The sequence below is a fragment of the Balaenoptera acutorostrata genome, chromosome 17 (genome assembly GCF_949987535.1).
Source record: "Balaenoptera acutorostrata chromosome 17, mBalAcu1.1, whole genome shotgun sequence".
In the NCBI taxonomy this organism is placed as follows: domain Eukaryota; kingdom Metazoa; phylum Chordata; class Mammalia; order Artiodactyla; family Balaenopteridae; genus Balaenoptera; species Balaenoptera acutorostrata.
In genome coordinates this window covers 32,373-45,229 of record NC_080080.1, presented here as the reverse complement: position 1 = coordinate 45,229, position 12,857 = coordinate 32,373, and the positions used below count along the sequence as shown (strand labels likewise).

The 12,857-nt window shown below is 43.3% G+C and overlaps 1 protein-coding gene across 9 annotated transcripts in view; it reads right to left on the bottom strand.

Annotated features, from left to right (window-relative positions):
- The window catches only part of LOC103012053 (zinc finger protein 252), a 27,994-nt gene extending 15,228 nt beyond the window's left edge, over nt 1-12,766 (bottom strand). Inside the window, exons 1-6 of one of the 9 annotated variants that reach the window (XM_007185502.3) lie at nt 12,610-12,622; nt 12,295-12,422; nt 11,155-11,279; nt 10,133-10,326; nt 9,639-9,765; nt 8,842-8,955 (exon numbers count right to left, since the gene is read on the bottom strand). In XM_007185502.3, coding sequence (XP_007185564.2) covers nt 8,842-8,955; nt 9,639-9,765; nt 10,133-10,165 — 274 coding nt within the window. In that variant the 5' untranslated portion in view covers nt 10,166-10,326; nt 11,155-11,279; nt 12,295-12,422; nt 12,610-12,622. Of the gene's footprint in view, nt 1-8,841; nt 8,956-9,638; nt 9,766-10,132; nt 10,327-11,154; nt 11,280-12,294; nt 12,423-12,609 lie in introns of those variants that run through there. The other 8 variants (XM_057532233.1, XM_007185503.3, XM_057532232.1 and 5 more) reach the window with 8 other exon arrangements.
- Between the last annotated feature and the right edge of the window lie 91 nt (nt 12,767-12,857).

The window sequence follows — 12,857 nt, the reverse complement described above, 5'->3', positions numbered from 1 at the left end:
ACTAAACTTTCATTGGGTTATTTGTATGGAAATATGTTAATATAAATGTTTCAGACATTACATGAAATTTCTAAAAATCTTATATTTGTATTTGTATGGAAATATGTATGGAAATATGTTAATATAAATGTTTCAGACATTACATGAAATTTCTAAAAATCTTATATTTGTATTTGTATGGAAATATGTATGGAAATATGTTAATATAAATGTTTCAGACATTACAGGAAACTTCTAAAAATCTTATATGTTCTGGTATAATGTTATAAGTAATAATCCTAGTTATTACTTTAAAATGTATATCTCATAAATAACTAATTTTCTTGTCAACTGCATTATTATGAACTTTCATCAACTCTTTAACCATGGTCATTTTTAAGTCTTTTGTCATTTACAGACAGTTCTGGGTGTACTCTGATGATTTTGCAAATATGTTCCTATAAAAGGGTTTCATCTTCAAGAAATTCATGGAAAAGACTCTGACAAGTACAGGTTTCTGGTAACTGACTGTACTACTGAACTGAATGAATAAGCATTTTCAGAACTCTAATGAAAAACTGATGAACTCATAAAAGTGCTAACAAAAGATCAAGATGAAAAAAAAAAATTAATTACATGGGACTGAGTGAACTGATGAGGATGAGTATAATTTTTGTGACTTTCTGTCTGAATTAAAAAAAAAAATCCCACAAGGACTCAGAGGCAAAGAATATACAAATCAATTTTCACTGCAAAGTAAAGGAGCTGTGTCAGTGGAGGATTACTGGACTGAATGTCAATACTATGACATAGTATGAGTGTGTTTCATGTTTAGTAACTGCAATCATTGTTGCTTTTGTTGTGGTCATCCATGTACAATGCTTGGTGTCAGTCTACTTATCTCTTGTAAAAAAAAAAAAATGAATGTAATGCTAAAGGTATCACCACTTTAAATATGTCAATGATATTGCCTACTGGAATGTTATGGAATAATTTCTCACTTTATTGAACTACTGTTATAATCTTTTTAAAATTTAGGTAAGAATTGTACTGATTGTACATTAACATTAATACATAAGGATGCAATTCAAAGTGAATTTCCTATTGCTAATACAAAGGTAAACTTTGATGGACATGTGAATTATATAATTTTATTAGACAGTTATACTGCAAAAAATTGAAGCAAGGAGCAAATAAATTTAACTTGTTAGAGCTTAAAGCTATCAACATTCTTTTCAGTACCCTTTCTACTCATTAATGTCATATTTAATGTCTCCAATAAAACAGTGTAGTAGAAAAAAACACAGATTATTAATGATGAAAACCTAGATGCTATGGTAGCCTACTAGAGAAGAAAACGTTGAAAAATGAAACAGTACAATAAATGAATCACACTTCATATTATTTTTAAGTAAGAATTTAGATCTACTTTATGATTAGTCAACCTTGAAAACCGTGTAGGGTTTTCAAATTATATAAATTTAAATATAATGGTCACTAAATGCATACTTTTTATCAAATAAGTATTTATGTTACTCTTAAGGAAAGAAGAGGCTTTAGCTGGACAATAAGTATAAAAATGATTTAAGCTGCTTATTAAGATGATTTTTTCCAATTATTTAGAAATATTGTCCTTTCTCCATTTCATGTACTTTTTATTTGTAGACCAAAGATTAATTTTATTCATATAAAAACATTATGCTTTTCCTGGTCATAGGATGTTTCTAATACGAAGTCATAATAAATATTTTAGGAAAGAAATAAAAGACAAATACAGAAAAGCCCTATCAAGTTTTTTGTATTGTGAAAGGGATACTTAGTAACTAATTGGGATTTTTTTGAAGATCATGAATGGACTTTAATTGTATGGAATCAACAAATGTTTTTGGTTACCCTTTGGCACACATCGTCTACAAACGTCAGTTTTAATTATGAATTATATTTATTATATTCAGATTCCTTTTTTAGAGTTTTTTTCAATTTATATTTAAAATACTTATTAAGGAAGTAAATAGATAAAGCACTAATAAAATTTCTATTTCTTGTGAAAAAAAAAAAGAATGTAACATCATATAAAGCCTCTATAATTTTTAATCTATAATAACTAACATAATTAAATATCAGAAATCATGTTTTAAAAAAAAGACTAAACAACAAGAAACCAGGAGAAAAATATACGATTGAAACAAACCCACAGGCAATTCAGATATTATCAAGAACCAGCTTAAAACAAACAAACAAACCATGATTAGTATATGTAAGAAAACAAAGATATAGAGAATTCACTAGAAATCAAATGAAAATTGAAATTAAGAGTTCAACAGACAAGAGAGTACATTGGCAGATAGCAGGTAACAAAACAGAGGATTACGTAACTGGAAGGTACGTAAGTAATATCTGAAAAGTATTCAGATTGAAACACAGCAAGGAAAAAAATAGGACAGGGAATACAGAAGAGAGTATAAGAAGCAGGTGCAACAAGGTGGAAAGCATAATGTGTATATTCTCACAATCTCAGGAGGAGAGGAGAAAAGGAATAGGATAGAAAAAATAATTTAAGAAATTTTGGCCTAGATTTTCCCACAACTGACAAAAGTCTATAAACCATAGATTCAAAAAGCTCGAAGAACCCTAACTAATGTCAATGCAAAGGAAACCACACATGGGTATAACATAGCCAAACTGTTGAAAACCAAAAAAAGAAATGTTAAAAGCAGCAAGAGGAAAAATATGTATCACCTTCAAAGCAAAATAAAATCGCAGGCTGACTTTTCAACTTCAGAAGTGGAAGAGAGCAGACAGAAAGACATTTTTAATGTACTGAAGAATACAACTGCCAACCTAGAATTCTACGTCCAGCAAAAATATTCTTCAAAATTGAAAGCCAGGAAATTCCACTTTGATGACAGTGTAATAAAGTCCATGGATCCAAGTCACAGCAAAACAAAGCTGGCAAGAACTATTAAAACAAAACAAAAAACCCAACCCCAACTAACAACCATTTTAATGACTCTGGAAATTGTCCTAAGAGCAAAAAGCAAATGAAGAAACGTTTATTCAAGAAAATCTACTAAAACTTGGCAAGAGCAGCAAGAGTGTGTGGCATGTGAGCCCTAACCCGCCGCACCTCCACCCGCCCAGCTCAGCATGGCAGATGCTCTACTCCTCTTGGGTGGGGCCAAGAAGGAGCTCCCTCTCCCCGCAGCTCCCAGGGAAAGCTCCCCACATCTCACCAGGCTAGGCCACCAGCACCTATCATCCCCTCCAACTCCAACCTGAAGAGGTGAAATTCCTGGTGAGTGTGGCTGAGAGGGTGGGGGATCCCTTCCTGCATCCAGCCTCCTTGAGTCACAACAAACCTCCAAGACTAACTTTTTTTTTTTTTTTCATTTTATAGCTACTTTATTTATTTATTTATTTATTTTTGGCTGTGTTGGGTCTTCGGTTCGTGCAAGGGCTTTCTCTGGTTACGGCAAGTGGGGGCCACTCTTCATCGCGGTGCGGGGACCGCTCTTCATCGCGGTGCGCGGGCCTTTCACTATCGCGGCCCCTCCCGTTGCAGGGCACAGGCTCCAGATGCGCAGGCTCAGTAGTTGTGGCTCACGGGCCCAGCTGCTCCGTGGCATGTGGGATCTTCCCAGACCAGGGCTCGAACCCGTGTCCCCTGCATTAGCAGGCAGATTCTCAACCACTGCGCCACCAGGGAAGCCCCAAGACTAACTTTTAAAAATACTGCTGCCCAAATTTAACTGGATTGGACTGCTAGGGCATTTTCAAAAACAACAGAGCAATTTTCACTACTCTCATTACTTTGGAAATTCCGAGGGTTTTAGGAGCTCTGTGCCAGAAACGGGATGAGGACCAAATATATACTTCTTATTATAAATCACAATATCACAGATAGAAATGTATTGCATGTGACAAAAACAGCACAAAGGAGATGGGTGAGAGGTGAGATACACTGGAGTAAGGAAAGGACAGCAGATGTAACTTAAATGCACAGGAACAAACAAAGAGAAATGGTAAATAAGAAAGTAGATGATATAACAAACTGTATACATATATGCTGGTCTCATTTCTTCTTTTAGTTTCCACAACAGACATAAAATTATATAAAGTATTATAAGAATGTATTGTTGAATTTGTAACACACACAGATATACAACAACGCACAAAAAGGGAGAAAAGGGACTTCCCTGGTGATCCAGTGGTTAAGACTGGGGGCCCAGGTTCCCTGGGTCAGGGAACTAGATCCCGCATGCTGCAACCAAGACCTGGCACAGCCAAATAAATAAATAAATATTTAAAAACAACAACAACAACAACAACAAAAAACAAAAAGGAAGAAGAGGAAATGGCGTTCTACAGGAATAACTATTCTATAGTCATTGGAATAATATAAACCAGAAGTAGATTCTGATAATTTAAGATGTAGACGGTAAGTTCCAGAGCAACCACTAAGAAAACAGCAGTATTAGGTGTGGCCACGTAACTGAATTCTCAGCAGTGGAATGTGAGTAGAAGCGACTTGGGCAACTTCAAGGTCACAGACTCCATGGCAGTGAAATGGCCTCCTCCACTCTCTCCCTCTCCCATAACCCAGTGTTACACCTGGAGGTGAGTGTTTAGGCATGCCAATCTAGAGGGTGGCAGAGAAACAAGACAGATGAGCTGGCCTCCTAACAAGCATGTCAAACTGAGAATCCACCAAACAGGGACGCTGTTACACGAGGGAGACAAACTTCTATCTGGTCGAGCCAATGCATGAAATACTATCACCTAATGCCGAGAATGAACGTTTCTGCAAGGCAAGATTTGGGGTGATGTTTTATTCTTGTCACCACACTTCTCTACAGGGATCAGTTCTGTTGTTCTACTAAAATGACACATGTTCACCGCACAAAAATAAATTATTTTTAAACACACATTCCATAGCTTTCCACCCTCCTAGGCTAAGAATCAAATCCAACACAGCCTGACGTGGTCCTGTCTACTCCTCCTTGGACACCTCTGTCTCGGCTGATGTCTCTCCTCCCCTGGACACTATGGGCTGAGACATCAGACGTCTCCTGGGAGATGAACCACTTCTTAGTCCAGGTAAGGAGGAAAGGGAAGATAGAAAAAAGGGTCACCAGGGGACGATATTTAACAGATTGTGTGCCCCACAGAGGGTGGTGCATTGTATGTGGAGAAACTAAGGGGGACCCTAAAAGTAAGTTTAACTGGTTATGTTTTATCAGGGAAAATCCAGGTGAGAGAAACAGAGGCCATGGTACCACCTGTTTATTTCCAGCACTTTGTTACCCATAACTCCTTCCTGCCATCATGGGCCCATTCCCCTACATGCCTACTGTTCCTATGGTACGCACCCAAAAATCAATTCTGTTTTTATATATAAGTAATGAACAACTGGAAATTGGAATTTAAAAAAATACCATGTACAAAAACATCAAAAAATATGAAAGAGGGCTTCCTTGGTGGCGCAGTGGTTACGAATCTGCCTGCCAATGCAGGGGACATGGGTTTGAGCCCTGGTCCGGGAAGACCCCACATGCCGCGGAGCAACGAAGCCCATGTGCCACAACTACTGATCCTGCGCTCTAGATCTCACGAGCCACAACTACTGAGCCCGTGTGCCACAACTGCTGAAGCCCGCACACCTAAAGCCTGTGCTCCGCAACAAGAGAAGCCACCGCAGTGAGAAGCCCACACACCACAACGAAGAGTAGCCCCCGCTCGCCACAACTAGAGAAAGCCCACACGCAGCAACAAAGACCCAACGCAGCCAAAAATAAGTAAATAAAATAAATAAATTAAAAAAAAGAAAAAAAAATATATATATAACTGGATCACTTTGTTGTACAGCAGAAATTAACACAACTTTGTAAATCAACTATACTTCAATAAAATAAATGTTTTTAAAAAAATGAAATACTTAGGGATAAATCTGACAAAAGATGTAAAATGCCTGTACATAGAAAAAGATAAAATACTACTGAGAAATTAAGACAAATAAATGGAGACATACATCTTGTTCATGAGTCAGAAAACAATATATGTCAATTTCCCTCAAACTGATCTATGGATTCAATGCAATCTTAACAAAAATGCTAGCAGGACTTTTTTCAGATAGCAATAAGCTGATTTTTCAATTCACATGAAAATACAAAGGATCTAGAATAGCCAAAACAACTCTGAAAATGAAGAACAAAATTGGAGGACAAATGCTACCTGATTCCAGACTTTTAATGAAGCATCCACAACAGTGTGGTGTTGGAGTATAAAGATCGACAATAGAACAACGGAAGAGAACAGAGAGCTCCAAATAACCTCACATATATATGGACAACTCTCTCTTTTTTTTTTTTTTGGTTGTGCTACGCAGCTTGCAGGATCTCAGTTCCCCAACCAGGGACTGAACCCAGGCCACAGCAGTGAAAGTGCCAAATTCTAACCACTAGACCATCAGGGAGCTCCCATGGACAACTAATTTTTGACAAAGGTGCAAAGGCAATGCAAGTGGAGAATGGATAGTCTTTTCAACAAATGGTACTGGAACAACTGGACATTCACTTGTAAAAAATTAAACTTGGATCCATACCTCACACCAAAAATTAACTCAACATGAATCAAGACTTAAATGCAACAAACAAAAATTTTAAATTATAAAATTTTCTTTTCAAAGAAGAAAATCTTCTGGGTTAGGCAAAGATTTCTTAGATATGACACCAAAAGCACAATCCATGAAAGAATAAATTAAAACTGGACTTCACCAAAATTTAAAACTTCTACTCTTCAAAAGACACTGTTAAGAGAATAAAAAGACAAGGCACAGAGTGGGAGAATAATCCATGCAAAGTATATATCTGATAAAGGACCTGTAAATAAAACATTCCTGTATTTAGAAAGGAACTCTTTTAAAATCAACAATAAGGAAAGAAAAACACAGTTAAAAAATAGGCAAAGATCTGAACAGACATTCACCAGTGAAGAAATCCAGAAGGAAAACAAGCACATGAAAAGATGCTCAACATCTTTAATCATTAGGGAAATTAAAAATAAAACCACAATGAGATACCACTACACATCCATCACAGTGGCTACAATTAAAAGACTGACCACATCAAGTGCTGGCAAGGAAGTTGAGGAAATGGAACTCTCATCCACTGCTGGTGGGAATGTAAAATAGTACAACTACTTTGGAAAGCCCTTTGGCAGTTTCCTAAAAGTTTAAATAAACACCTGCCATGTAATCCAGCCATTTTATTCCTGGGTATTTCCAAGAGAAAAGGAAATGTATGGTCAAGCAAACAAAGGTTTGTACACAAATGTTCATGGCAGCTTTATTTGTATTAACCACAAATTGGAAACAATCTAAATGTCCATTAACAGAGAATGGATAAACAAATTGTGGTATATCCATACAACAGAATACTAATCAGAAATAAAAAAGAACTGAATTATTGACACACAACATGAATGGATCGCAAAATAATTATGTGAGTCAAGAAAAGCCAGGCCAAAAAAAAAATACATGCTCCATGACGTCAATTATATAAAACTCTAGAAAATGTAATCTATAGTGACAGTAAGCAGATCAGTAATTGCTTCAGGATAGAAGTGGGAAGCGGTGAGAGGGAGGGATTACAAAGAGACATGAGAAAACTTTTGGGGGTAATGAATATGTTTGCTATCTCTACCACAGTGGACAGTTTCATAGGTGCATACATATGCAAAAATGTTACCAAATTGTACATTTAAATATGTACAGCAGGGACTTCCTTGGTGGCACAGTGGTTAAGAATCTGCTTGCCAAGGCAGGGGACATGGGTTCGATCCCTGGTCCAGGACGATCCCACATGCCGCGGAGAAACTGAGCCCGCGTGCCACAACTACTGAAGCCCGCGCACCTAGAGCCTGTGCTCCACAGCAAGAGAAGCCACTGCAACGAGAGCCCGAGTACTGCGACGAAGAGTAGCCCCTGCTCGCTGCAGCTAGAGAAAGCCCGCTCGCAGCAACGAAGACCCAAAGCAGCCAAAAATAAATAAATAAGATAAATAAATTTATTAAAAAAAAACAAAAAAATATATACAGCATATTATATGCTAATTATACCTTTAAAAAGCTGTTTTAAAAAAAAAAAAAAAGGCGTGTGGTAGGGAGCCAGTCCACCAGAGATCCAACTCACCTCTGTCCCTGGCCGGCTGTGTGACCTCGGGCTAGCAACTGAACCTCTCTGTGCATTTTCCTGAGCACCGACTCTGTAGGGATGCTGGAGGATTGTGTAAGTTCACTGTGCCAGCACAGTGCTAGGAATGCACAACAGAACAGGTGATTGTTAGCTGCTATGCAGCAAAGAGCACAGGAACTCTCCTCCGCTTACCATTTACACGCCCAAGTCCTTCGCTACACAAGAAGCAGCCCTAAGTCACGCATTTCTCCGAAGCCCAGAATCAGCCTGGGAACTCTGAGTGAACAGCAGGGGTGAGAGTCTGGGCAGGATGGCAAGCCTCCAGGTGGACTCTCCAACTGGTGTCTCCAGCAGCCAAGGCAGAGCTGGCCAGCAAGGCCTGAGGACTGGGTGACATGGAAGCGACTGAGAGGCAGCCAGGGTAGGGAGGCAGCTGCCAGGGACACACCCGAGCTCTTTTCAGGAACTGAAAGAGCATCCTTCTAGGGTAAGGTAAACATGATCCCATTCAGGGGCACAGAATAGGGGCCATTAATAGCAAAAAAGAGAAAAGAAGAGAAAGAAGACGGAGAAGGAAAGCAAAGCTCTGGTGGTGACGCAATCTGGCCTGGTGAAGTGGCGGCACCTGCCAGCAGGGGCACGAGAGTGTGGGGGTGTTCCTGCAGACTCACCTGCACGCCTGCGTCTCCAGATCCAGCTCCCCTCAATTCTTGGTGAGTGTGGGGCCCATGGCTCTTTCCCCTGCTCCAGCTTGGAGATGACATCAGGTTTGGAACCTTGAAGTCCTGCTCCAGAGAAAGAAAGCAAGACTGACAACTCATCCAGGTCCAGGGCAGGATGGCCCCATGGGCAGCGCCTGTGTGCTGACCTTGCCTGCCACCTGGTCTCCAAAGCATGGAGACAGATGTAGGCCTCTGTCCCAGCTGAAGAAAAGTCAAACCCAGCTCTTCTGGGGGTCACAGATAAGGGACAGACTTGGGGCCTGAACACATCATGGCAGAAGACTCATGGTAGAGGAGGTGTTGGTGTATGGCAGAAGGACTAAGTATAAGGCAGGTATAAAGCAAGGCTCTGAAGCCAAATGGATGCAAATCCCAGATCTGCCCTGACAGCCTGTGTGATCTTAATAAAGTGATATTTGTCAGCCTCAGGTTCACCTATAAACTATGTATCTTACCACCAACCTCGAAGATGCATGAAGATTAACTGAGGGGATATGAATATACTTGGCATTCAATGAATAATGTTCTCCTTCCATACTTCCTACAAAGAACTTGGGGGAGTCCCTGGCACCACCTGTCCCCTCCTCTGCACAGACCAGGCCTGCCTGGGCCCAGGGCCACAAATGCCCCATGTCTGGGCCCAGGGGGTGAGAAGCCTCTGAGCCTTGAGCCCAGCCCCAGTCCCAGTCCCCAGGGCCATTCATGGAGCAGGAAGCCCAGAGCTGAGCACCTGGGAAGAGCCTCACCCAGCGAGACCAGGTTCCCATAGGTTTCCATCATCACATCCCTGTAGAGCCCCTTCTGAGCAGGGCTCAGACGGCCCCACTCCTCTTGGGAAAGGAGCACGGCCACTTCCTCGAAGGAAACCAAGACCTGGAATGACAAGATCTTGTTGCAACCCCAGGACAGGCCTGGGGGTAGGGAGGCACTAGGCTCAGGATGGGCAAAACCCCTCTGAGCACATGCACCAGACTGCCTCCCCCACAAGAGCAGGCTCTTTGAGGCAGACACCATTCTGACTCGTGTTTACCTGCCCATCCCTTGCCCTCCTCTGTGCCCAGGCCAGGGGTGAGATGATACAGACCAGAGTGCATTTCAGGGACTTGAACCCGAGGGTTGAGGACATCAATGAAGACAGGGAGCCATCTACCCTGAGACCAGTGCCTCAGAGGGAACCGTGGAGACTCCAGCCAGGAAAGGGCTGAGGCCACACAGAGGCGTCTCCACGAAGACCACTCACCTGGGGCCCAGGAAGCAGCTGCTTGTGGGCCATCACTGGGTCTCCAAGCTTGTTCCGAGGAGGCAGGCCGAGCTGCAGCAAAAGGGAAGAGTGCGATGGAGCCTGACCCCCCTTCTGCTCCCCATGGCAACGTTGAGACTTCCGGGCCTGTACCTCAAGAGGTCTGTGGCAGCAGAGACCCAGTTGTAGGCTACCTGAAATCCCCAGGAAGGAACAATGGTCCCAGCACCCAGTGGCCTGAGACTACATATTCCCTTGCCTCCCATGAAGCCTCCCCAGCAGCCCATAGTACGACAGCATAACAAGGCCACACGTGAAAGCCAGGTCCCCGGCAGTGCACCTGACCAGGGGAGACGACGGTCTGCATCTCAGGCCCACCTAGGAGAATCCTGGGCAGTGGGCAAACAGCTGAGGAGAAGAACAAGCTCCTACTCTACAGCAGTGCACAGCCGTAGGGAGGTTGACAGACATGATGCTTGTGTCAGGGGATAAGGAATAGAAACAATAAGCAGCACGAGGGCAGCAACTGTTGGGAGATCTTTTACGAAAGGCAGCCAGGGAAGGCACCTCTGATAAAGTAACATCAAAACAGATATGGATGGAGTGAGGGCAGGCACTAAGTAGATATCAGGGGAGATACATCCTGGGCAGGGGGAGGCTCAAGTGCAAAGGCTGCAAGGTGCAAGCACACTTGACGTGTTCAAGGAAGGGCAAGGAGGCCAGAGGGGCTGAAGCAGAGTAGGGGAGGGCAAGACAGAGGGGGGCGGGTTAACTTGTGGGCTATAGGACTTAGACTTTTACTCTGAATGAGATTGGGAGCATCTGGAAGGTCTGGGCAGTGATATGACTTGACGTGCGGCTGCTCCAGCTGCTGCTTTGAAAATGGACTAGGGGGCAGGGAGGAGGGTGTAAGGGTAGAAGCAGGAAAACCAACTGGAAGGTCCCAGCAGTAACACAGCTAGAGACGATAGTGTCTTGGAGCAGTGGTGGTAGCAGGTGATAAGTAGTCAGATTGCAGATACCTTTCAAAGGTACAGTCAATAGGATTTGCTGACAAATTAGATGTGGGATGAAACACCAAGATGTTTGGTCCAAACACCTGAGATGATGAAATTTCCAATTACCCAGGAAGACTGTAGAAGTATATCTGAAGGATAAAAATTAAAAGTTGTCTTGTACATGTTATGTTCAAGATGCCTATTAGAACTACAAGTGGAGAATGCGGGCATTTCGATCCACAAGTCCAAATTTCAGGAGAGGTTGAAGCTGGCTAGGTATATACTGGGAACTGTCAGCATACATATGACATTTAGAACCACAGATCTGGTGATAATTTAGGGTGACAGGTGACACGGGGTGTCACTCCCATGGAAACCTTTCCAACTGGCCTCTGATACACAGTCAGCCTCTACCCCCACAGCCTGCTTCATGCAAACAGACCCCTTAATTCAGGTAGAAATGTGCCCTTTTTCCTTGGCCCCAGCTACTTCGGCCCTAGGCCCATCTTCTGGTCAACAAGATGTTAAGGGAAGTTTGCAAATAGGCTTCTAGAAAAGGCTTTTCCTCCCTGATGATAAAAAAAGAAACAAGGAGAAACACTTCTGTCTAGTGTGACTATGAGGTGAAAACCCAGAGAACCTCAGAGACACAACCCAGAACAAACCCTGCCTGCCCCGCCTTCATCACTTAAGCCTCTGTTGGGCTCTAACTGACTGCTGAACCCAAGTTTATTAATGCCCAGTTCATTTCTCTTGGGCCATCCCGGAATCTCCACCTCAGGCCACCCAGGCCAGAGGTAGCCTCTCGGTCCTCAGCCAGGGCTTGCCTTTGACAGGTCCCTGGCGCTCACGCCCTTTGTGTGCTGTGCTCAAGTGGTCCTTCCAAATGCACTCTGCCTTCCCTTTCAGCCTCATGTGGGAGGCACGTAACACTCCTGTTAGAAGCATAGGCTCTGGGCTCCACCAGACTGAGTTCCAATCTCAAATACACCACCTCCTAACGCAAGGGTCTCGAGTAAGTGACGTGTTTCTCCACAAACCATAAAGTGAGAACATCACCACTTACCTTAAGTGACTATTTTGAGTTAAGTGAGAAAAATGTATAAAGTGCCTCGCATAGTGTTCACAAACCACAAACAAAACCCAGTAAATCTTAATAATCACCAAGGCAGTGTGTAGTGGGCGCCCACCGAGCGAATGAATGAGCCCTGGGATTGTTCAGCGCCGGGATGTGCACCAACGTCCCTTCGCTGCACAGCCTTCGCGACTTCATCCTTTCACGGAACCTACCCCTGATAAGTGAAAAATATCCTCTCAGCTGACAAAAAGCACAGGTTCGGTGCATCCCCTGACCGCGCCCAAACTTCGCCTCCTCCGTGAGGCCTGGCTCTTGCCCGCCGCCCCGCCTCCGCGCCAGGGTAGCCCGGACCCCACCCCCGCGCGGGTTTCCGCCCGGCCCGCCCCTCAGGCCACACGAACAGGTGCTCCCCCGGCTCGGCCCAGCCCCGCGCCGTCCCGCCTGTCGCAGCGCCGCAGGCACCTCCGCGCCAAGTGAGGCCAGGACTCCCTCGGTTCCGCCGAGAAAGGTAAACGTGCCCCACACACCACGCCGAGGAGGGCGGACCCGCCAGGCCGGAAATGCCCGCTAGGAACTTCCGCCCCGCCTCCAGCTTACCGGCCAATCAGATCTTAGGGTTCTGTCGGGCCGCTCTAGGCGGCTCAGAGGA